Below are 26,344 nucleotides of genomic sequence, written 5' to 3' on the forward strand. Positions count from 1 at the left end.
GTCAAAGGTTTCCAGAACCTGTGAGTTTATCTACTGTATGGGAGTGGACGTGAGCCCTCACGCTCGCTCTCTTTCCCACTTCCCCGGTGCCCCTGCGGCGGTGAGGAACTGATTTGCTGTCAACCATGATCTTTTAACAGATTTCCTGTGTTTCCCACGCCTTATATTTTAGCCATACGGCTGTGAATCCCTTGGACACCACTTTGGCCTCATGCTGATGGCTGCCCTCGTTCAGATGATTCATCGTTGTCTTGCCTTTTTGTCTTCTTTAAACCTTCATAAAGGGGTCTCTGAGGAGCCGCGCTGGCATAAGGTACTGGTTATATGTTGGACGGCGAAGTGCAAGGTCAGCAGTTTAAAACCATCCGTCATACTGTGGGGGAAAGTGAAAAAAATCCCATTAAGAAAAATCCTTTCATTTTTGAGATTGGTAATTCTATTATAGAACAGGATTTTTCTCTATTAAATTAACTATAATCGAATTTGTGGTAATTTAATATGAGGATGCAAGAAAGTTTATCTATAATCTAGTGACTGACAAGTTAACAAATAGTTCTCTGATATCTCTCAGAAAGTATGACACAATTTGACTCTTGACAACTTAGCAAAAAGTTGTCTATCTGGCTTTACTATCTAACTTTATTACCAAAGCAAATGACCCAAATCTTTGGGTTGCTTCAGTTCATGGCAAAACCATATGTTTCTGCTAGACCTGTTTTATGCATGGTTTACTGTGACTTTGTGTGATCTTTTAACTTTCCTTCTGAGAAACCTCAGGGTAGATAGATTTGAACCGTCAACCTTCACGGTCGGAGCTGAGCCCTTCACCATTTGTTCCTTTTCTCTAGGACTCCATTTCTCTAGGAGCTGTGAGGAAAACGAGGCTTAGAGTGCTTGCATAGTTGGTATGTGGAGCTCAAATCCATGAACTCATATGCCTGATCTAAATCATACCGCTTACTTGCTACATAATGACAAATCCTCATTGTAATCATTGACTTCCTCCTTGACAAGATGGACTGACACAGTGGCAGCTCAAGCATAGAAACAATTGTGAGGATCACAAACCTTTTCCGAGAGCAGAGTCCAGGGAAGGCTACAACCCCTTCCTAGAAGCAAGCTGACTTGTGAGGTCTTGTCATGTGTGACACTTCAGCACTACCCCACATGCTGGCTATGATTTCTTGGCATGGAAGGGTAATAGGATTAGCCATGAGATTGGAATCTCAGCCACACAGGACAGCTGGCCCTGTCAGACAGGCCAGTAAACATGATGCCACCATGATTATATCCGTGTTCTCAATTAAAGAGTCATGATGGCACAGTGGGTTACATGGTGGGCTCCTTCGAAACAACCAGCTTTCTGGTTACTATTGGGCTGGGGGAAAATTAAGAATTAGGCTTGTGGGATGCATGTAGGCCAGAGCCAAAGTCTGCCGTTACTTCTGGTGCCCTAAGCTTAACCTTGAACGCCAATATCAATCACGCAATCTTATAGGTTTTTGTTTTTTTTAAATGAGCCTTGTACCTACCTGCCATAAATCTTCCCTTTGGAAATTCAGACCAGTAAGGTCTCAAAATGAGAAACATACTCCTTTTTTTTCATTTGTTTCTGTGTACACGGATCTCTAAAAATTATCTTAAAAACAAAATAAACCAGGAATGCGTGTTATAATGCAAAAACCCCGGGAGGGCCATGGTTCCATCTCCCAGCTCCTTGGGAACTTGGGGCAGAAAAGGGGCACCAGGATGGGAACTACAAGCCCCAGAATGCTCAGCGCCCTGTGCGCAGGCGCAACGCCGATCACCCGCCCGCGGGCCGGCTACTCTGCGGAGACTGGGTTCCCAAATCCGGCTGGGCAGGCAGACAGGCAGGCAGGCAGGCAGGGCAGGGCAGGGCAGGGCAGGGCTGGGGCAGGGCACCCGGCGGACCGCCCGGCGCCGCGGGCGCTACGATGAAGGCTGCGCGGCGTGCGTGAGGAGGATGCGGCGGGAGGCGCGGCCGCAGGAGGCGGAGTAGGCGGCGGTGCCCTGGGGAGGAGACGCACGCGGGCCAGGCGGCTCCCGAGCTCCGCAGTGCCGCCGCCGCCGTCGCCGTCGCCCGGAGGCTCCGCGCTGGAGCCATGTAACGGGCGGCGGGCTCCGGGCTGCTCCGTCCTCCCCCCGCTCCGGGCGAGCGCCGCAGCGGGGCCACGATGAAGAAGCAGTTCAATCGCATGCGCCAGCTGGCCAACCAGACGGTGGGCAGGTAGGTCTCCCGCCGACCGCGGGGTCGGTGCGCGCCGGCGAGGTTGCTTCTGCCAGGGCAACGGGGCACCGAGCCCGCCTGGCTGTCCGCGCGCCCCCGGCCCCGGCCCCGGTGCCGCCCTCCGCCCGGAGCTGCTCGCCGCCGAGACCCCTCCTCCGTGAACTTCGCGGACCCCGGAGCCCTTCTCACGCGCTGCCCGCCTCTCGCGGCTCGGGTTGCCAAGTGCAAAGTGTGACGCATCCTTCACCTGCGTCCCCAGCCGCCCCTGCACCTCCCCCTCCCTCCCTCCCTCCCGTGCCAGTCCTCTGGATTCGCGCCTCTCCCGGCCCTGGTCTGCCTGGAAACAGGTGTTTGCTTGGATTGTGCCGGAGGGAGCTGAGCCGCAGCCAAGCCCCAGAGAGCCGCCTTTCCAGGCGCGGAGTTCGGGGCTCCTCCGCGATCAGGGCGAAGTGCTGGGCCTGCCCCCCACCCCCTGCGGTGTTTGTGTTCAGGGACGGTGGCTGGACGAGGTTCTGGACCACTTTCCTGGCCTTAGACGTTTGGTGATGGAGAGCGGGTGGGAGCTTAGCGGTGTAGAGAAGGTGCCAGTGGAATGGCGCTGCTGTAGGCTTGGTCCTAAGACTGATTTCAGCAGAGGGAGGGAGGCTGCGGAAAAGGCAGACCCAACTCCTCTGGAAGAGGTGGGAAGCCCGCGATCGCCGCCAGGTAGGGGAGAGGGAGAGACGCCCCGCAGCCAGGCCCCAGCCAGTTGCAAGACCTCGTCTCCTGGTATTCCTAGGAAAATGGGCTACGTCTCAGTAGTGTCTCTGGGCAGAGCTCTGCCGGGTGCCAGAATCTGGTCACGTTACATAATGACTCCGGTGGGCTTCCTCCAAAGCTAGGCATTCTGGATTATGAGGTGGAGGGTGGTTTTTTGTTGTTGTTGTTGTTTGTTTTTTCCTTCTCTTCCCACATAGGACTCCTTGAGTGCGGGGAGGTAGGCGGTGGGCGATGGTGGTTATTTTCCTTTGCTGCTGTGGCCAAGGAGTTCAGGTGTGCACTTTAAAGCAATCAGAAAGCTAAGAACCCAGCCTTGGGCAACATTCAAGTGCAAGCTCAACACAGGCAGGGCCCTCCACTAGGTTTACCTAGAAACCAAATACCTTTCTTGGGTGGGAAGTGGAGCCTGAACTGGCACCTGGTAGGTTGCGGGTGGGGACATCCTTGGGGAATAGGGGACATCTAAACTCTGATCTGAGCACCCTGTCCTAGTTACAGTGGGCATGTGAGGCCAGGGGATGCCACGGCTTCTTAGGCTTCCAGGGACTCCAGATGGTTTCCAAGTCACAGTATCTAAAACTGACTTGGATGCGTTTTTCCTTCCCAAACACATGTGTTGTAGCATGAGGGAGAGTTTATGAATAGCAGAGTCAGACGGGCCTAGATTGCTGGCATGGCATTGCCACAAATATAGCCGCATGTGGGGTGCCTTTGGTGTGTTGGCTGCTAAAGTGTTTTCCTGGGGCCCTGCTTGTTTAGCCGGGACCATCCAGCTGGCCAGTCTTGGATGCCTCCATGCCAGAGTTACTCCATGACGGCCTGAGCATCCTAACACAAGTGTCAGGAGGCCTCTGACCAGACCTGGATCTCTTGTTTCACCTGGTCTTGGGGTTTGAGTTCTGTGTTGGCATCTAATTGGTGGTGGTTGAGAACTGCTTTCTTGTGGTGACCTCATGCACACTGGGCTCCATAGGGTTTTCCTAGCTGATTTTCACAGGTAGCGAGCTAAGCCTTTCTTCCTAGTTCATCTTTAGAAGCTCTGCTGGAATCTGTTCTGCATCACAGTGAAACACACCCCTCTGCTGACAGATGAGGGTGACTATGTGGGAGGTGCCCCTTTTCCGCACTCACTGAGAAGTGGTCAGGGTTGTGAGCCTTGAACCTACTGTCTTGTGTCCTATTTATTCAATTTTTTAAAATTGTAAATTAAGTAATTTTAGATCCATGGTTCTCAACCTTCCTAATGCCTTCACAACCTTTTAATAGTTCCTCAAGTTGTGGTGACCCCCCCCCAACCATAAAATTATCTTTGTTGCTACTTCATGACTGCAATTTTGCTACTGTGATGAATTGGGCCACCCCTCCGAAAGGGTTGTTTGACCCCCAAAGGGGTCGTGACCCACAAGTTGAGAATTGCTGTTTCAGATCATCAACTTCGTATTCAATAGTTCAAACTACTAACTTCCCCCACCCCACCCCCAATAGTTTATCTCCTTTACCCAGTTCTTACCCATACTACCTAACTTAATCTGGATCCAAGGAAGAAATTAAGATGCGTGGAGGGGAAGTTAGGTGTCAGAAAAGTGCTCTCATTTACCAAGGGGACTTCCTTGGGAGTCCAAGATACTTCCTTGGGAGTCCAAGATCTTGGCCTATAAGAGCTACTTTCCACATGTTTGTTGGGACTCTGGCGGGTATAGAGAAGCAGGCTAATTCTGCCTCATTTATGTCTACATTCTGTCTTGCCCCAAGTGAAATGAGGGCCAGCCTTCACTCATTTTGATGGAATCCCGAGTGACCTTAAAGAGAAAATCAGGTCAGACTACCTTATTCCTTCATAGGCGTCAATGATGGGTCACCCAAATTCTGCCAGTGTCTGACCAGACCATACCTGATTTGGTTCCTCTCTATTTCTCCCTACTCATTCTGATCCATGTTCCTCCGCATTCTCTGTGTTCAGCCATAGTGACCGTCCTTGCCCCAAAGACACCTCGCTCATTCCCACCCTGGAGCTTTTACTTCATCTTATCAAGAGTGTAATGAGTCAGGATCTATGTGTAGTAGAGTCAAGGGGTGAAGGATTGTTTCTTCATTTCCAGAGAAGCACATATGAGGGCAAGGAAATATATATCTATAAAAATCATAGAAACCTTTATTAAACAAAAATATAAAAATGTGAAGCTATAATTTCTCAGTAGATCCTTTATTTTGCTGTACACATTTCAGAAGGCAGTGTTTTTTATCTCTCCAACCCTTCCCAGGGAGTCCTGGTGGCCTAGTGGTTATGCATTAGATTGCTCACATCAAGGTGGAAACCACTCGCTACTCCAGGGGAGGAACACGGGGTTCTCTGCTCTCGGAAAGAGTTGCAGTCTGGGAAACCCGCAAGGCAGTTCTCCCCTTCCTATACAGCCTCTGCGAGTCAGCTTTAACCCAAGGGCAGTGAGTTGCACTTTTTAACCCTGTAACCCAGGAGAATTTTTTGCCCTTTGACTTACTTCATGTCAGAAATGGAAGTTGTGGTGTCTTGGAGAGACTCACATGGTTTTCGTTTTCAATGTTCTTTGAGTTTGGATAACAAAAACACCTTTCAAGGGGCAAGATCAGGATTGTAGGATGGAAAGGATAAGGCTTCTTATTCTGGTAAGACTGCCCCTGCTAGCCATGAAGAATGAACCGTCACGTAGTTGTGATGGGGAAGGTTCCTTGGTGAGGCTTTCTTGACTTTTCAGCAATGCAGTTTTTCCATTTTCTTAAGTTTCTTAGTTGGCTGCCATAATCATCCTGTAACCTTCAATCAAGGTTATCTCTTGAGAATCTGCCCAAAACAGTCCCTATACCATTCTGAGATGATCGTTGCCTCGTTCCTCATGTCTCAGTAGATCCCTTTCAGAAGCTACTGCTGTGCTTTGGAACTTTATTTTGACTGTGCTGATGAGGCTGAGACAATTGTGTTACTGACAGAACATGCATACAGCCAGCAGTACTTTTGCCCACCCCGGTGAGATTGGAGTTGGGCATTTAGATCGACAGGATAGATTGCTTTATGGTGTTGCATTATGAAACCGCTACATCTTCACCCTTACAAACTTTCATCTTCCCTCAGAGTTGTTCTTGGGCTTCCTTAAGGCACTGCCTTACTTGGTTTGCCCGTTTCATACGTTGCAGGTTTCCAAATGCTTTTTGAATATAAAACACCATTAAGAACAGGACCACGTTATTCTAACAGTGGAGGAGTTGCCATACTAAAACTAACGTTGTTGAGTTGCTAGTGAGTGAGCGCTCACTTTTGAGGACGAGAGAAGGCATCACATACTGATAAAAGCAATTACTCAGAGTTTTATCTAATCCAGTGTTTCTCCAGGTGGGCAGTGGGGTCCCGTGGAGGCCGCTGGAACAATCCAAGGGTCTGCAAAAGCAGATAGCGACACATTATCCTAAGAGCCCTGGTAATGGTATGGGCTACACATTGGGCTGCTAACCTCAAGGTCAGCAGTTCAAAACTACTCAGGAGAAAGAGGAGGCTTTCTACTCCCATAGACAGTTACAATGTAAGAAACCCACATGGCAGTTCTACCCTGACCTATGGGGCCACCATGAGTTGGAATCTATTTCAAGGCACTGAACTTGTTTTTAATTTTATCCTGGATTATGGCCGATAGTACAAATGTTTTTTAATTTCTGGAGGTTGTGGTGGTGGTGTGGTTGTGCTGAGAAAAAAATTTTTCTGAAAAAGGAGCCGTAGGTCGAATAAGCTTGAGAACCTCTGATCTGATCCATCTGCTGTGCATTGGCATTTGCACCTGCTCCTTCTGCTGTTCACTTCTCTTCCGTTGTCTGCCTCCTTCACGACCATTCACTTTTTCATTCACCTTTGCTGACCCTTTGAGAATCGGGCACGGAGCTCCTCATGACTCGGGGCCAGGTTCCGAACCTGGCTGCTCCAGTTTGCTGCTTATGGGACGGTGGACTATTGGGCACATTCGTTTCCTCATCTGCAAAATAGGAATAATGGGGACTGCATGACAGCTAAGGAGTTGTAGTGATGATTACATTGGATGATCTCTGCAGAATGGGCAACATGGTAGATGTTAGTAAATTCTACAACGTGCCCACTAAATACATGCTAGTCACAGCATCCTTGGGAGACATTATTACTGAGTTTAGGCATGCCATCCATCCATCAGTAAATGTTCATTGGGTGCCCACAGGTGCCAACCACTCTTCTGGTTCAGAGAGAATTTCAGTGCAAAGCAAAGTCCCTGTTCTCATGTAATTTACATTCTCAAAGCTTGGCATGGTTATGTTGTCTTAAAACGTTTCTCTTGTCCCGGTGTCTTTCGTCCACTGGCCTAAGCTCCTATGGGCAGGGACAGCTCCCCCAATGCTTGCCATAAAATAGCTTCTCTCTTGGCAGCTGATTGAGTAAGTGAACACATCCACACAATCCATGCATTGTTGCTTTGCAAGACAGGCACATGGGCCAAAGAGGGCACCATGCCCCCTTACTTTTGCAGCAGGAATGGGTGTGCCCAGAGTGGGGCACAGCTGTACTGTGAGTGGGACATTTAGGGGTAATTTATTAGCAGCCCTGATGAAAAACCTTTTTTTTTAACCTTCAAATGACTCTAGTGCTTATTGTGGTGAAAAACACCCCAAGAGGCATAGGATCTTTTATGGATGTGGTGTTTGTCTTGGTGAACCAAAGCCCTGAGCTGAAATTTAGTACCAACGAGACACAGTCATTGAAAGAGGAAGTGGAGGTAATGGAAGAACCCTATTCTGTCTGGTGAAGGTGTGGTTTTTTTCTGCTATGCGATGGGGGCGCAGTAGCCCCTAGCTCAGAGGGCTCCTGTAAGGTTGAAATGAGTCCAACCATACAAAGTGCTCAACAATGGCCCGTGAGGTTTGTTACCATTCTTCTCTCTGGTTGCCCATTTAATCTTCCAGAGACTTAGTTGGTACTCTTAAGTATTTATACCAAACCAGTTGACATAGAGTCCACCCTGACTCTTGGCCATCCCATGTGTGTAGAGTAGAATTGTTCTCTAGGGTTTTCATGACTGGTGTTTGGGAATCAATTATCATACTTTTCTTCCCAGGCACATCTAGGTAGATTAGAACTACTAACCTTTTGCTTAGAGTAGTCCAGCATAGACTCCTCTACATATATGGTGCTGCTTATAAGCTGACTGTTTCTTTCATCTCCAAGTAACCCCCCAAATCAAGCCCACTGCCATCAAGTCAATTCCAAGTCACAGCGACCCTATATGGGGTTTTCAAGACTGTGAATGTTTATGGAAGCAGACAGCCTCACCTTTCTCCTAGGAGCAGCTCGTGGAAGTGAACACATCGACAGTACAGTTAGCAGCCCCGTGCCTAACCCACAGCCCAGTAGGGCTTCTGTCCACTGCCCGGTGATGGCTGTGCATGGGTTTGCTCTGTGTGTGTGTGTGTGTGTGTGTGTGTGTGTGTGTCTGCTCAAAGGTCTGTGAGTAGGCAGGAAGTAGAAGTGTTGGGGTGCAGAGAGTGAGGACAGACAGGAAGGCTGCTCTGGGTGGTTGGGACTGTCTATCGCTCGAGAGGCTGCGTGCGTCTGTGTTGGGGAGTGGAAGGTCAGTTTTATCTGCAGAGCCCTACTTCCCATTCCTAGACTGCTCGGTGTTGAGCCTGGACCTCGTGGTTTCTGGTGCGCTAGCTTGCTGAGCATCACTGCTGCTGACAGCATGGAGCATCTCACCGCAGTGCCCGCCCGCGGTACAGCGTGCTGAGGAGGTGGTGCCTGCAGGAGCGCTGGTGCTGCTGGCACGTTTGCCCAGGGCTGCAGGGCCACAGCAGCCAAAGCCGGCCAGCGCCTTTCCTTGAAGGTTTCTCCGAGACACCAACCAACCCTTCAGCAGGTCTCCCAAGGAGCCAGGATCCAAAATGCTAGGGCGTTGAGGACAAGGCAGAGCCAGCTCCAAATGAGTCATCGTGTTGCCTTTGTGCCCACTTCGCTCTTTTCCTGACCTGGCAAGACCAACCCAGGCCCTGCTGAGTCCTCCTGTTAGCCAGCAGGTCTGGGCAGTAAGACGGAAACCCTGCGCCCCCGCCCCCCCACCCCCACCCCAATGCATGCCTGGCAAGCTTATTAGGTCCCAGAGCAAAGTTTTTAATTCGTTTTCTGGAATGCCCAGATCGCACCACCTGTGTATCAGTGGGTGGGTCACAGAACATACTAAGCAAGCGAGACCGTGTTCGTCTCTTGTCACTGCAGCTCCTTGCTGTGCAGGTCGGCCGGCTGCAGGCGCCTGCTGGACTCTGCTCTCCAGGCGGTGTGGGGCCGCCAGGATTCTGTGCAGAATGCCGTTCTCCAGACCTGCAAGTCATCGTGCAGAAGCTCGGCCCTTAAAGAGTGATTAGTGCCTTTTCCTCTTCTGCATTCACTGAGGACATTCGCTACGACTGAGTAGTATTTTCTAGGAGGGCATGTTAGAGAGGATTTTGGTTTGTTTGTTTATGTGTGTGTGCTTTGTTTGTCTCTAGGAACAGTGTCACAATGAATGAGTGAATCAGTGGCCAGATGAGTCACACCATAATTTAATTTATGGTGCGGTTTTTCTTTTTAAATCAGATAATTATTATGTATGCCTTTTATGAATAATCAGCAACCGGTTATTTCAAATGCTGTGGCAGTAGCTCAGAGAAAACTGCCAGCCCAGCCTACTGCTGTCTGGTCGAGTCTAGCTCATGGTGGGTGAGAGAGTGGCACTTGCTCCGTGGCGCTTTCCGTGGCTGATGTTTCAGAAGCAGATCACCAAACCTTTCTTCTGAGACTCCTGTGGGTAGACCCGAACTTCCAGCTTCCTGATTAGCAATTAGGCACATTAATGATTTTGCCACCCGTGGAGTGATTCTGCAGGAGCCCTGGTGGCACAGTGGTAACATGTTGGGCTACTAACCACAGGTCAGCAGTTCAAATCCATCAGTGGCTCCGCAGAGAAAGACTGAGCATCTATGCCTGTGAAGAGTGACAGTCTTGGAAACTCACAGGGGGACTTCTGCCGTGTCCTATAGGGTCACTATGAATCTGCATCAACTTGATGGCAGTGGTATTTTTATGGAGTGACCCCTTAGAAGCTACCCCTTAGCCACCCCAAACCCACTGCCATCGAGTCCATGTTGATGCAGAGGCCAGACCGTGCAGAGTAGAACTGCCCCATAGGATTTCTAAGGCTGCAGATCTTCACTGAAGCAGACTGCCACATCTCTCTCCTCCAGAGGGGTTGGTGGGTTTGAACTGCCAGCTTCTTGGTTCGCAGCCAAGTGCTTTAACCACTGTGCCACCATAGCTTTTGCAATAGCTCTGGCAAGTAATAAAAATGTGCTTCTGTGCTAAGATGACTTAGTTGCGCATCAAATATAAGGTTGGTCCAGGCTGAGTTGAGAAGCAGAGAGGTCCCTTCTGGCATCGGGTCCACCGACTGGGAATGGGCACTGCCTTTGGGAAGCTCACAGACTGTGTAGCAATTTAAAACCATCTTTTCTGTCCAGGAAGCTGAAATTTTTGCTTTCGCTTTCCAACTTTAGAGTTTATTTTGAGAATGTTTATTTTCCCACAGAATTCGTTTTACTTTTGCAACTTCTTTTTTGTTGTTGTTACATACGTAGTATTTGTTTATTTTAGGATGATCAGAAACTTACAAATGGGAAAAACAACAACAACAAATAATCATGATACCTAGAAACCACAGTCAATAATTTAGATGAGCCTCCTAAATTTTAAATAAACACAGCCCAAACCCACTGCGGTTGAGTTAATTCCTTCTCAGAAGTGACCCTATAGTTTCAATTAGCTGTACCTATTCTTTAAAACGTATGTGCAGAAAAAAAACCAAAAAAACGTATGTGCAGTGTACACTCTGTGTAGCCTGGTCTTTAATGCGGCGAATGGACACAGCGGCTCCAACAGGCGTCGTGGGCGATCACAGTGCTGTGTTCTGCGGGACATAGATAGGGTCACTATGAATGGGAGCCAACTCCACGGGGCCTAGCAGCATGACATCGCGACTGTCATGCCACGGCAGTAACTATAGAATTTTACAAAGTTATGTAATAGTACATCATTGTCAACTGATTTCTTTTTTCTAACGAGCTAACAAATTTTGCTAATCATTGAGCAAGAAAAAAGAAAGGGGCTTGCTTTCAGAGGATAAAATCTTAAAAAATATAATTGTTAAATAACAAAGTATGTGCATCCAGTTGATAATGTGGATATTATATATATATATATATATACTGAATATATCATGTGAGTATCTGAATATATAGGTTACATAGATACAAACACACATATTTTATTCCTATGCTCACTAGACTTGACTACTTCTACTCCCTAACCTTATTGATAACTTATTATTGCACCTTTGTTAATTGCATGAGCAAAGACAGAAGTCTTTCTTTTTCATCTTTTACTTCTAATGAGGTTGAGCCTTTAAAAAATTTTTTATAAATCCTTTTATTGGGGGCTTGTACAACTTTTATCACAATTAATACATCTATCCATTGTGTCAAGCACATTTGTACATTTGTTGCCATCATCATTCTCAAAACATTTGTTTCCTACTTGAGCCCTTGGTATCAGCTCCCCATTTTTTTCTCTGTCCCCCACCCTCCCTCCATCCCTCACAAACCCTTGATCATTTATAAATCATTATTATAATTGTGTCTTACACTGTCTGATGTCTCCCTTCACCCACTTTTTTGTTGTCCATCCCCCGGGAGGGGATTATCATTGTGTCCATCCCCCAGGGAGGGGGTTGTGTAGATCATTGTGATCAGTGCCCCCTATCTCCCCCTACTTTCCCCTCACCCTCCTGGTATCGCTACTCTCATTATTGGTCCTGGGGGCTTTATCTGTCCTGGATTCCCTGTGTTTCCAGCTCTGATTTGTACCAGTGTACATCCTCTGGTCTAGCTGGATTTGTAAGGTAGAATTGGGATCATGATAGTGGTAGCGGGGTGGGAGGGGGAGGAAGCATTAAAGAACTAGAGGAAAGTTTTATATTTCATTGGTGCTATACTGCACCCTGACTGGCTCGTCTCCTCCCTGGACCCTTCTGTAAGGGGATGTCCAGTTATCTACAGATGGGCTTTGGGTTCCCAATCTGCACTACCCTTCATTCACAATGATATGATTTTTTGTTCTTTGATGCCTGATACCTGATCCCTTTGCCACCTAATGGTCACACAGGCTAGTGTGCTTCTTCCATGTGGGCTTTGTTGCTTCTGCGCTAGATGGCCACTTGTTTACCTTCATGCTTTTAAGACCCCAAATGCTGTATCTTTTGATAGCCAGGCACCATCTGCTTTCTTCACCATATTTGCTATGCACCTGCTTTGTCTTCAGCAATCATGTCGGGAAGTTGAGCATCCTGGAATGCCAGTTTAATAGAACAAAGTGTTCTTGTATTGAAGGAGTACTTGAGTGGAGGCCCAATGTCCATCTGCTACCTTAATACTAAACCTGTAAACATATACACATAGATCTATTTTCCCATCATCATATATAAATATATTTACATATGTACATGCCTTTATTTAGATCTCTGTAAATGCCCTTTGCCTCCTAGTTCTTTCCTCTATTTCCTTTTACTTTCCTCTTGTCCCACTATCATGCTCACCCTGCATTTGGGTTCCACTAATCCTTCTTGGTTACATTACCAGGCCTCTTACACCCTCCTTGCCACTGATTTTGGATCACTTGTTGTTCCCTTGTCCCTGGGTTGGTTAACACCACTTCCTTTCTGCCTCTCCCATGTAACCCCCACCCCCCAGAACCGTCGGTCCCATTGTTTTCTCCTCCATATTGTTCATCCAGCCTACCCTATCTAGATAGACCTACTCAGAGATCTTATAATGAGATTCCTACACTGTAAATTTGTACTGGGAGCTGGCAGCCTCATCTTTATCCTGGTGGGTTTGACCTCCTAACTTGCAGTTAGCAGCTCATTTTCCATTATCTCTTCTGCAGTTAGCAGCTCATTTTCCATTATGTTTTTCTACCTGCTTTTTAAATCCCCTTTATATATATATTTAACTCAAATATCCAGGAAGAAGAGCCAAATAAGCATAACCAAGAAAACATACTCCACTGTCCTCTCTAAGTAGCTAATGTGTAGGTAAGCCAGGTTAAGGCACAGACCTTGAGGCAAAGACTGATGTGTTCTAATTGCCAGGACAGAGCGCTGCCCTGGATAAAGCTGGAAGTGGGACCTAGCCGCATTCACTCTCCTCCAACAGAGTGGACAGGGGGCTAGGGAAAAGGATTGATCCTCCACTTCTGGGTGGCGCACACAACTGCTAACTGGAAGACTGGAAGCTTAAGCACCCCCAGCGTCGTACTGGAAGAAAGCCTTGGCCCTCTAGTCAAGAAAAAAAAAAATGTGGTTAAAAACCCACTGGGGCACAGTTCTGTTCTGGTACACAGCAGTTGGAATCACTCAACAGAAACTGCTTTGCACTCACCTGGGCAGCCGAGCCCATCTCAGATTCCTGCCACCGGGGACCGTTTGGAAGGGAGAGAACAAACTAAAATTCCTAGGTATAGAGAAAAATGATTAAACATTTTAGAGTCTGATAATGATAATGATCCATGAGGTACCATATGAGCAAGAGCCAATGGTGTACTGAATGCATTCGTCAAAAACAAGGCGACAGGAATTGATGAACACCAACTGAAATGTTTCAACAAGCTAATGAAGCACTGGTAGCAAACTTGACTATGCTAGGAAATTCGGAATATAGCCACTTGGCCAACTGGCTGGTAGAGATCATATTTGTGCCTATTCCGAAGAAAGGTGACCCAACAGAATGCTCAAACTATAAAAGTGTCACTGATATCACACACAAGTACAAGTACAATTTTGCTGTAGATCATCCAAGCACGGTTACACCAGTACATTGAGAGACAATGGTTACACCAGTACATTGAGAGACAATGGTTACACCAGGTCATTGAGAGACAATGGTTACACCAGTACACTGACGGGGAACTGCCTAAAAGATCAGGCCAGATTCAGAAAAGGGCTTAGAACAAGGGAGATCATTGCTGATATCAGATAGATTTTGGCTCAAAACAGAGAAAGCCAGAAAGATGTTTGCTTGTATTTAATTATGCAAAGACATTGGCTGTGTAGATCATGATAAACTGGGAATAACTTTGAGAAGAATGGGAATTCCAGGACACTTCAATGTGCTCCTTTGGATCTTGTACATGGAACACAAGACAGTTGTGTGAACAGAACAAGGTTGTGATACATCTAGGATCAGGAAAGGTATGCATCAGGGTTGTATCTTCTCACCAGGCCTGTTTAACCTGTATGCCCCCCCAAAAAATCATTAGAGATGCTGGATTTATGAAGCAGAATGTAGAATGAGGATTGGAGGAAGGCTTATTAACAACCTTCGACATGCAGATGACACACCTTGCTTACTGCAAGTAAGGAGGACTTGCAGCACTTGCTAATGAGGATCAAGGACTGTGCCTTCAGTGTGCATTACAACTCAATGTAAAGAAGACCCAAATCCTCACAACTGCATCATGATGGATGGAGAGAAGACTGAAGCTGTCGAGGGTTTTGTCTTGCGTGAGTCCACAATCAGTGCGTATGAAGGTAGCAGTCAAGAGATCAAAAGATACCCTGCATTAGGTCAGTCTGCTGCACAATACCTTTTCAGACTATTGAAAAGCAATGACGTTACTTTGAGGACCAAGGTTTGCCAGACCTACGCCGTGTTACTTTCCATTGTCTCATATGCGTGTGAAAGTTGGACACTGGATAAGGAAGTCCGAAGAAGAATGGATGCATTTGAACTGTGGTGCTGGAAAAGACTATTGAACATGCCATGGACTGCTAAAAAGACAAACCCATCTGTGTTGTAAGAAGGAAGCCAGAGTGTTCCTTACAGGCAAGGATGACAAGACTGCGCCTTATATACTTTGGACATGTTGTCAGGAGAGACCAGACCCTGGAAAAGGACAGCATGCTTGGTAAAGTGGAGGGGGCATCAAAAAAGGTGGAATGCCCTCAAGGAGCTGGATTGACACCATGGCTGCAACGATGGTACAGGAACAACCGTGAGCTCAGTGCTGGACCACACACTGTTTTGCTCTGTTGTGCATAGCGTCACGATGAGTTGGAACTGACTCCATAGCACTCAACAATATTTGAATCCCTGCTCTCCCCCCCCAAAAAAACCCTCACTGCCATCAAGTCAGTTCCCTCTCATAGTGACTGTGTAGGACAAGGTCAAACTGCCCTGTGTGGGTTTCAAAACCCGTAACGCTTTCTGGGAGTGGAAAGCCTCATCTTTCTCCTGCAGTGCAGCTGGTGGTTTGTACTGCTGAATTTGCAGACAGAAGTCCCAAGCTTTCACTTTAGATAACTATTTGTAAAAACAAACAATAATAACATTAAAAGATAAAACCCAAGCATGATACTTAACTCGTACACCAAAAATAATTGATAAAGTGAAAATCTAGAAATGGTCATAAAAATGCATGAATATGTATATCGTCTTGTGTTGGAGAAAGTATTCCTACACTTCACACCTAAGGTGCAAACCATAAATTAACAAGCTAAGATCACAAGATATTAAACATCTGTTAAAATTGGGGGGAGAATAATGCAGAAAAGCAATAGGGAGATGTGTGTAGCATATCAAACAAAAATATATGTGTGTATATGCATATATATATTTAAAATGATACCTGAAAAGCAGTAAGAAAAAGTTATGAGGTTGGCTTTAGAAAAACAGGGCAAATGATATATACACAAAAGCAAGCGGCCATCTAGCTCAGCAGCAACAAAGCCCACATGGAAGAAGCACACCAGCCTGTGTGATCACAAGGTGTCGAAGGGATGAGGTATCAGGCATCAAAGAACAAAACATCATATCACTGTGAATGAGGAGGAGTGTGGAGGGGGGACCCAAAGCCCATCTTTAGGCAACTGGACATCCTCTTACAGATGGCTCATGGGCAGGAGACGAGCCAAGCAGCGTGCAGTATAGCAATGATGAAACATACAACTTTCCTCTAGTTTCTAAATGCTTACTCCCACCCACTATCATTATCCCAATTCTACCTTAAAAATCTGGCTAGACCAGAGGATGTACATTGGTACAGATAGGAACTGGAAACACAGGGAATCCAGGATGGATGATCCCTTCAGGACCAGTGGTGAGAGTGACGATACCGGGAGAGTGGAGACAGGGTTGGGTAGAGAGGGGGAACCGATTATAAGAATCTACATATAACTTCCTCCCTGGGGGAAGGACAACAGAAAAGTGGGTGAAGGGAGACGTTGGACAGTGTAAGATATGACAAAATAATAATTTATAAACTATCAAGGGTTCCTGAGGGAGTGGGGAGGGAGGGGGAATATGAGGATTGGATGCCAGGGGCTTACGTGGAGAGCAAATGTTTTGAGAATTATGAGGGTAACAGATGTATAAATGTGCTTTATACAATTGATATATGTATGGATTGTGATAAGAGTTGTATGAGCCCCCAGTAAAATGATTTTAAAAAATAAGTTAGTAAATATACTCAAATAAACAAGCTCACCTACAGCAAGTTCACTCTGGTTCCTAATGACACTGTAGAACAGAGGAGATTTGCCCCATGGGTTTCTGAAACTAACTATAAATCTTTTAGGGGCAGGAAACCTCATCTTCCTCCTGAGGAGAGGCTGGTGGTTTCTAACTACTGGTCCTCTGCCACAATGGCACCAAACAGATAGAAACATAAAAAAGGTTCAACCTCCGATGGGGAAATATATCTATGTGCATATCTTTTTAGGTTTAGTATTAAGGTAGCAGATGGACATTGGGCTTCTACTCAAGTACTTCTACAAAATGATTTTTAAAAAAAGGATCTTTTAATTAATCCACTTAATGGTAGTGGGCTTGGATATTTTTTTGCTTGGAATTTTTCTGCAAACTTTCTCAGGCCCCGTTGTATATTAAGATGGGGTGAATTTGGTGGTTTGTTTTTTTTACCATATTGCATATAATGGGAAGTTTTCCCATGGGAATAGATAGGCTTACTCAAGTCTGTTCATAATTAGAGATAGCTGTTTATATCCATACCTATCTTTCATTATTTTGCTTTTGCTGTTATATCGTCATTGTTGTTTACTGTAGCTAGAGTGATTGGAATTTCTTCTCATATTACAGTTTCTTATTTTTTTATTGCTGAATGTATGGATGTTATTTGTGTTTTGTATCATCACATTGAATAGTACCTTCACGAAGTATCTCAAGTACCTTGACCTGGAATTGGCAAATGTCATCTCTGTTCACATTTTATTGACATAAGACTTGTTGTGACGCTCCACTAGATAGGACTGCATACCGGCAAACGTGACCACAGTGGAAAACCAGAAGTGTTTGCTCCTCTTTTACCACCTATTTATCTTTTAAACGTTTCTGCATATTTCCCCTCTGCCCTGCATAGAGTAAATAACATGAAATATTTCACTATTTTGGAGTCAGTTCTGACTCTAGTGACCTTGTAGGACAAGGTCGAACTGCCCTGTGGGTTTTTGAGACTGGAACCCTTTATGGTGGTAGAAAGTCTCCTCCTTCACTCTCGGAACTGGCGGTTGGTTTCGAACTGCTGGCTTTGTGGTTAGCAATCCAGCATGCAACCACGACCCCACTGGGACTCTTTCAACATGAAATAGAGTTAGGATTCATAGAAGTGCCCTGGTGGCGCAGTAGTCAAGGTGCTCAGCTAGTCATCCCAAGTTTGGCAGTTCAAACCCACCAGCTGCTCTTCAGGGGAAAGGTTAGGCTGTCTGCTTTCACGAAGACTATGGCTCTGGAAACCCTGGTGGGGGGCAGTTGGTCTCCCTCCTGCAGGCCCCCTATGCATCAGAATAACTATGGCAAAGGTTTGGCTTCTTCAGCAGCTCAAGCCCGGGCTTCTCTCAGTCTGCTCTCCCTCAAGGCCTATCCTGGCAGCTTCGGGGTCCCTTAAGTTTCTTCAGTGCTTGTGGTATTGGAACTGCTCATCAACTGTCACATTTATTTAAGGAAATCAAGTTTCTGGTTTGCAGCCTGAGCTACAAAGAGCAAACCAGGAGCTGTCAGCTGGTCAAGAACTCTCCACTCTCCCGCTTCTTTACTGCAGTTTCACCAGAAAGGGCGAACGGTGCCACTTGAAAGTGTTCTTGGCTCTGTGCATGGTTTGAAAGAGAGCTTTGTGTCCTTGCAAACCCCCCTAAAGACTCTGATAGTAACTTGCTAACCAAACAGGGATTCTAACAGTAGGGTCGAGAGCGGAGGATGACAAGCAGAGCCAGCAATTGAGCACCAAGAACGACATTATATACACGATGTGTATATAATTTATGCACAATGTGTGTGCGCGCACACACGCATGTGCTCTCTTTGGTTTCATAGCTGTCCTTTATTGAGTGTGTCTGTGCCCGACCCTTGTGAGTACTTGCTCGGCATGCGTTCTTTTCTGGAACTCACAACCTGCAAGAGGACAGACGATCCTACCCCCCCCCCCCCTTTCTGCTGCACAAGTCTCAGAACACAGGAGTTGTTATGCAGGTAGTAGGTGAGGAAAGTGGTTGGAATTTGCTTCCAGACCTGTTGGCTCTGACATTAAATGAACTTCATCACTACCTGGTAATACCGCTGGAATAGGGGAAACATGAAAAAACTTAAATCTCTAATGGGAGTGGAATTAAGGGAATAATTAAGGGAATTCTGGGGCATATATAAATGGTTTTGATTTTAGTTTCTTTTAAAAAACCACTCGGAAATGTTAGGTGCTTAAACTAACACTTTGTAGGAAAAAAAGGGCTTTCTACTTCTGAAAACAGTTGCAGTCTCAACTCACAGGGCCAGTTCTATCCTGCTGGAGAGGCTAGAGTCCACGAGTCTACCCTGGCCATGAGTTGTTATCGACTCGATGGCTATGAGTCAATTTTATTTTACACTAGAGCTTAGATTCTGAGCACTAGGTGGTGGAAGGCTACAGTGAAAGCCCTAAATGCACTGTGCATTTTCACCTAAGTCCAACCTCCACTGAGTTCCTTCTAACCTTTGCTCAAACTCCAACTCCGTGCCATTGTGTTGGTGCTGATGCAGCGCAGCCCGCTGGGACAGACAGGGTGTAACTGCCAGTGTCCGTTTCTGAGACTGGAACTCTGTACAGGAGTAGAAAGCTCCGTCTTTCTGTCTTGGAGAGACTGGTGGTTTTAAACTATTGATCTTGCGGGTCTCAGCCCAATATGTGTAACTGCTACACCAGAAAATTTTGCCTTCAGGCAGAGTGTGTTTGCCTGGATTTTCCCAACTGGCCTTGGAGCGGGCAGGCTTTCCCTCAGGGACTAGTCTGGATGGCACTCTCAGAAATTGGGGAATTGTGGCCACAAGGCCCTGAGTCCTATACTGACCACCTTGGAGGGACTCATAACTGATACTGCAAACATGTCTGATCTGCAGTAGTGAACGCATCCCAATCGTGGCCTTGTTTGTGAGTGCTGAATTGGTCCTCAGCCCATCGTGGTTTTGTGATGAATTTCCTTTGTTTCCAGTGGTGGCATAGTGGTTATGCGTTGGGCTTCTAACTACAAGGTTAGCGGTTTGACGCCATCAGCCGCTCCCCTGGAGAAAGATGAAATTTCCACTCCTGTAGAGTTAAACACTCTGAGAAATCCAAAGGGGCAGTTCTACCCTGCACTATCGGGTCACTTTGAGTTGGAATCAACTTGGTGGTAGGGAGTTTTTTTTGTTTTGTTATGTAAGTTGTCAATTCTTTGAATACCATTATGGACTCATGGTCTTTCTCCTGTTTAAAGGTTTAGTAACTCAGACACAACTTATTGGCATTGAGTTGATTCAAGATGCATAGTGGCTCCATGGGACAGAGTATAGCTGTCCCTGTGGGTGTCTGAAATTGTAATTCTTTACAGGAGTAGAATGCCTCATCTTTCTCTCTCTGAGTGACTGGTCCTTTTGAACTGTTGACCTTGTGGTGAGCAGCCTAAGCTGTAACCCACTAGGCCACCAGGGCTCCTAAGACTTAATAAAGGAATCTCTAAAAATGTATTCGAATGTGGGTCATTTTTCCCCAAGAACAAGCGTGAGAGAAATGAGTTATGCAAGGAACAAGATACAGAGGTGCACATGGAGTTGGTTGCACTAAATTAATAAAACTACAGCGAAGACTAGACGGAAGTCAGGCAATACAGGAAGGAGAAGCGCGTGTACTTATCTCTAGGCAGGATTATGAGTGGTTTGGTTTCTGCTGCTTGTAATTTTCTTGAACTTTCAAATTTCTTAAAATAAACATTTTTTAAAAAGAGAAAAGAAAAAGCTCCTTGGACTGAAAACAATGTGGGCAAATATTGGAATGTCGTGATGAGTTTTTAAAGTTTGGATCCCTGAAAGATCTTAAGTTCAAATACTTTTAAAGTTGTCCCGAGTCTTGGTTTCAAGCATGAACATGGAAAACATGTTCACATGCTTATCATAAGATAAACATCTTCATGCTCTGGGAAACACGTGATCTCAGACTTCATTTTACAGGGCAAAACAGTCTTCTGCTAGGAAGTCCTATGCAAATAGCCTTTTAAGTTCTGGCTGCTAATTTTAACAGTGCAGTAGTAATGTATTTTGAAGCTTGGTCTGGAGGGCATGCAGCTGGTTTCCATGGTCAGTGAGGGTTCTTTGTTTGCAGCAACAAAAATAGACTCTGACACTTCTAAGCTAGAGCCCTGGTGGTATAGTGGTCCGTAGTTCGAAACCACCAGTCACTCCGATGGAGAAAGATAAAGCTTTCTGTGGCCATAACAAGTTACAGCCCTGGAAGCTCCCAAGGGCAGTTCCACCCTGTCCTTTAGCATCACAATGAGTCAGAATTGAGTGAGTTAAAAAAAAAATCTAAGCTAATAATGGAGTTTGGGTTAGGGCCTACTTATGGATCATGCCATCAGAAAATGAGCCTGGGGCATTTGCTCTCCACTTAAGCCCCTTGAGAATGATTGGGGCAGGGAATGTATGGATGTGCTTTATACAATTGATGTATGTATATGTATGGATTGTGGTAAGAGTTGTATGAGTCCCTAATAAAATGTAAAAGAAGAAAAGAGAAAAAAATGATTAGGGCAAAGACTGTACAGATGTGCTTTATACAATTGATGTATGTATATATATGAACTGTGAAAAGAATTGTATGAGCCCCAATAAATTGTTAAAATTAAAAAAAAAAAGAAAAAGAAAATGAGCCTGGGGAAGGATGAGTGAGCAGTTTGTACCCCTTGTATTAGTCTGGGTACATTAGAGAAACAAACCCACAGACACTCATGTATAAGGGAGAATTTTATATTAAGGTTAAGTGCACATCAAGAAAACATCCCAACCCAGTGCTGCCCAAGCTCACAAGTCCAACCAACATTAACCCATATGTCTGACACTAATCCACAAAGTCCTCCTCCATCTCATAAAATACACACAATGATGCTGACTGCAGGAGGAAAGCGAGTCAGTGAATGTGTAAGCATCTCAGCGCTGGCAGGGGTCTCCATACAGCTGCTCCAGCACCCAGGGCTGCATCGGGGTAGGTCCATGTGGCTTCTCCTCAGGGATGTCTTGCAGGAAGTGAGCCTTGCCAGCTGCTGCACCCTGGTGGGACCATCACAAAGCAAGGGACCCTAGAACTAGAAAAAAAAAAACAACAAACAAGGCTCACTGAACCATTTATCCCTCAGCCCTTTAATTAACCCCACAGGTGTTTATCTTCCAGATTGGCACAATAAACTAACTCACCCCTGGTATTGGGTGACTCCCTGCTTCCTCAGGAACCACCCACTGAAGCTTTTTTATTGTTGTTTTTTTTTTTGTGATTGGGTCATTTGAATGGCTTAAGTAGTCTAATTGGTTTATTTGGATGATGTGACTGACCATCCCTTAGAGAAAATGGGAGAGTGAGACCTTATCTTGACTGACAACCCAGAAATACTGGAATGGGGGGAGGCAGTTCCCATAAAGCGAATCTGGCTATTGCTGAAAGAGGATGGGTTGATAGCCATTCAATACACTGGATGCCAGGTCTCTAATCAAGGACATCAAGGAGCCCCTCCTTGCTCAGTTTCCCAGAAGTCTGCTTTCTTAGTAGCGGTCCAGAGCTCCTTTGTCCCCTTGTTCAGAGACGTTATTGCCCCAACCTGTCCAGTGAAGGAGCCCTGATGCCTCAAATGGCTAAGTTCTTGACTGCGAACCAAAAGGCGCATCCAGTCAGTTGCTCGGATCCTGTCTCGGCACTGCATTTTATCTCTTCCTTCTTTATCGTGTCAGCGTCTGAACTGCAATCGGGGCCTCTAACCTGGCCCCCTGTCATGACCTCTTTACGTGTGCTCTTGCCCTGAGCCTTTTCTTCGTTCTGGATTCCTATAACACAAACGGAACCATATTCTTGAATATATGAAAAATGTCATTCTATTAATTTCTTTCTATTTTTTAATTAAAAGATCATTATTTTTATTAAAAGATTATTTGCAAAGATCAAAATTTCAGGAAACTCTCCTGGAACTGTGGGAAACGTTATGTTCTACATGTTCATCTCATAGTGAAGGCTTTTAGAAGTTCTTCAAGTAAAGACAACTGTGGACCATTGATGTCGCTAGAATGCTTTTAGATTCAGAAGCAGATGTTAGCCTTTAGAGTGGCTTGCACAATGAGACCCTGTGTCAGGTGATGGCGTATCCACAGGTAGGGAGATCCCAGATGACTTGTGGCTGGGGCCATCATCTTGTTTGACTTTATCTGTGCCTTGGCATTTTCTGTAGACTAGATTTTTCTCATGGTCAGTATGTGACTGATCATTTGCTTCCATGTTCACAAACCAAGGAAGAGATGGGAGAGACAGAAGCAGCCCAGATGGTCCGATCATGGGATACAAGTTTTGATTTTTTTTTCTTAAGAGTCTAAAATGACTTCCTCCACGTGTGTATTATGTACCACTTAACCATCATAACACAATCCAGTGGGAGGAGAGCCTGTGGACTTATTGGTTTCAAGCCTGAGTCTCTGAGCTAGTCACTGTTGGGGAAAGTAGAATTAGGAAGACAGGCTTGGATCTATCAGTACCCCATCTGGATTGGGCCGGGGGTTAGCTAATTAGCTTCTTCAGAGTCAAGGATGCTTCATGGAGAGGTACTGATTCCTGGACCAAATCAAAGAGTTTTGTTAACAAAGACAAAACAGGAAAGCATTCAGGGTAGATCAGAACAGTGTCCATTAGAGCTTGTTTCATCCTAGCATTTTGAGGGAAAATACCACTTTTTATGGGATATTTGTTCCTCAATCTCAAGATTGTAGGATGTACCATGGGAAGTGCTGGCCAGTGAAGTTCCAGTATGCTAACTTGGGTATTTTGTTCAGGTTCACATGTAACCCAGTATGACACCAGGGATCCTGAATAAAACTTGGGATTTTGAATTATAGCTTTAGTTCTGCATACTCCTGCCTCTTATACTGTTCCACATCTTCAGCGCACTGTCTGGGATATAAAAGGGCCTCTGCAGTTGGCCCAATTCATTCTTTAGAGTTCTGCTCCTTCCCTTTAAGTTTTGTCCAGGTGCCCAGCCCTACCCAGGAAGCTGTCGTGACTTAGAGGAAGCTAACACCACCCTCAAGTCCACGTGGAGTCTTAATGGATCCGATTACTTTCAGGTCTATTTTCATCACTAGATCAAAGGATTTGATAGTCTTCTTCTGAAAAAAAAATCAGCTTTAGAAGCCACACAGAGCAGTTCTGCTGACCCAGATGGACTCACCATGAGTCGGAATGGACTTGATGACCACTGTTTTTTCCATCTGCCTTTGATGTTCTGTGATAGCCCTTGCTCTGAGGGAGAAAGGAGAGGCTCTGCTGTAAAGGTGCCCAGGCTTTGCCACCCTCTGGGGTAGGTCTCATCTCTCAGAGACCTGCTATGAGTCAAAGGAGCCAGCAGCAGTGAGTTTGCCTTGGGCGTCTGAAACAGAGCCCCTGTGGGGTAGAAACAGTTAAGCACTAGACTCTTAACTGGAAGACTGGTGCTTTAGACTTACCCAGAGGCACTTGAAAGTGCTGTCTGGGGTCTTGCTTTCACTGACCCTTCAAACTGGCAGATCTCATGCATATATGCCATGGCTCCTTGGTGAAGTGGGTCTCATTCGTTGTTGGCCAAGACTGGCGACAGGCTAGGCTCCTTAGGAAGGTCTGCACCAGCCTATACATTGCTTCAACATGTAAATAAGGAATTACAAGAGAAACAAAGTTGATACAACATGCACAAGTGCAAGTTCACATGTCATTCCCGAACGCTTCAGGGAGGCTGTTACTTCCCGCTCTTTGTGAGAGTCAGTAGACTTGACACTGTTACTCCGACCCAGTCACAGCTGTGGTCCACTAGTTCCTGTGACTTCATCCCGCCAGGTCAGATTTGGGGATTTGTTCTCTATGTATAGCAGAGCAATAGCTCCCTTCTCTGGTCAAGCTTATCAGTTTTTAAAAACTGCCTCCAAGTCTTCTTCTGCTAAGATCTTTATTGAGACTTGGGGGAAGGCTTACAGAGCACATCATCAGTTTTTCTATTCAAGGATTCATACACATTTGTTTCACCTTACTCACTGCAGTCCCCTCAGTGTAACCGTGCCAATCCCGCTCCCTCCCAGTGTGCTTCTCGTTTCCACACCTCCTCCTTTCCGTCTGCACTTTTCCCTCTGGCAAATGCTGCCCTTTGGGGCTCTCAATGGTTGATTATTCTAATGTGTGTGTACCTCACTGTTGTAATGTTCCCCTTATAGACCTGCCTATTGTTGGGCTGAGCATTGAGCCATGAGTCTATTGTTTCGTCTTTTCATTCCTGGCTAAAAGTTTAATTATCTATAGCAGTGTTTGCCAGGCTTTCTTAATCATACCCTTTTGATCAGTTTAAACTTTGTATGCTCTCCCCAGCGGGATCTTTCAGATTCTGCTGTACAAGCCAAGAGTTGATGGTGGCAGGGGTTAAGGGTTGGAGGATTTGCCAAACTGTGTACCCATCCCTGTCATCCTGGATAGCTCTGTCGAGCTTGTTTTGGTGGCTTCCCTGTACCTAGAGCAGATAAAGGCTACTTTCTTACTTGAACTGTAAGGAAGTGCACCATTGTTTTTAGCAGCCCCCAAGTGCGAGCCCTGATGCATTCGGCACTGAACTGCTGTGATCCATGGAGTGTTCAATTGTCTCATTTTGGGACAGACCTGCAGCCCTTTCTTCCTTGTGCGTCATAGCCTGGGAGTCTGCGGAGCTCGGCGTGGTAGTCAGACGCAGGTCTCCACTGATAGACAGAGGGTGGTGGCTCACTAGAAGTGTCCCGGCTAGGATTCGAGCCCGGGGCTCTGGCGTGGAAAGCAAGATTCCTATTGCTGAACCACCAGCAGTCCCTCAGGAAAGCTTATATATAAAATAAATATCCGTGTGCATGCATGGAGATGCACACACGCACACGTGCATACGCTGTACTCCCACTTACACCGGTATGCTTTCCCCTTGTTTTAATTCCTTCTCCTTGGTACAATCCTCCACCAACGCTGCCCTCTCTTCGTCTTCATCGAGTGACCATTCCTTATGTGTTCATTTCTTGTATTCCTCGTTCGCCGTTATGCTGCACAGAGCTCAAAGTTGAAGGTTTCCTGAATCATGGTAAAATCCATTCCCCTATCCCCGCCCCTACATTACCCTGCTCTGACTCACCTTCCCCCCTCCTGCCCCCCAGCCCCTCCCTCACACCCACTCCCACACCCACACGCACTCCCTTTGAAAGGCTCCTTGGCTTTCTAGTGAGTCTCCTCCCACCTGCTTCCACTTCCCCTCTCCCCGGCCTTTGCAGAGCAGTGAGGATCGGAAGACCAAGACCCGGCTGCGGGCTGTTCTGCTGATTTTCCAAAGCAGCCTGTCCTGCCTCGGTTCTCCCGGGAATCTGTGGACTAGAATAGAGCGGGGAGGAGAGCAGTGGGCTACCGGCTGTTATTCTCTGTGCACTTGGAGTTTGCAAGTTTATATCCAGGCGCCTATTGTATCTCCTTGAATCCCCCTCTTACACCTATTCTGTGAGGGAAAGAGCGGTGTTCCTACTATCTTGTGAATGTTTATTGTTGGTGATACTGGGAAGAATATACAGAAATAGTCTCGCTTGAGTAAGGCAAGCCTGAAGTAGTGAATGAGAGAATGCAGTCTCTAACGAAGAGGCAGTGACTAAAACATCAGTAAGAGTTTGATGTGGGAGAAAGGGACCCATCGGCGAGGTCCA

The 26,344-nt window shown here is 46.1% G+C and overlaps 1 protein-coding gene across 4 annotated transcripts in view; it reads left to right on the forward strand.

Annotated features, from left to right (window-relative positions):
• The first annotated feature begins 1,867 nt into the window (after window positions 1-1,867).
• Window positions 1,868-26,344, forward strand: part of ARHGAP44 (Rho GTPase activating protein 44) — a 216,454-nt gene continuing 191,977 nt past the window's right edge. Inside the window, exon 1 of one of the 4 annotated variants that reach the window (XM_075561081.1) lies at window positions 1,868-2,248. In XM_075561081.1, the coding sequence (XP_075417196.1) occupies window positions 2,196-2,248 (53 nt within the window). In that variant the 5' untranslated portion in view covers window positions 1,868-2,195. The remainder of the gene's footprint in view (window positions 2,249-26,344) is intronic. The other 3 variants (XM_075561083.1, XM_075561084.1, XM_075561082.1) reach the window with 3 other exon arrangements.

Source organism: Tenrec ecaudatus, chromosome 10, assembly GCF_050624435.1.
Source record: "Tenrec ecaudatus isolate mTenEca1 chromosome 10, mTenEca1.hap1, whole genome shotgun sequence".
NCBI classification, from domain to species: Eukaryota; Metazoa; Chordata; class Mammalia; order Afrosoricida; family Tenrecidae; genus Tenrec; species Tenrec ecaudatus.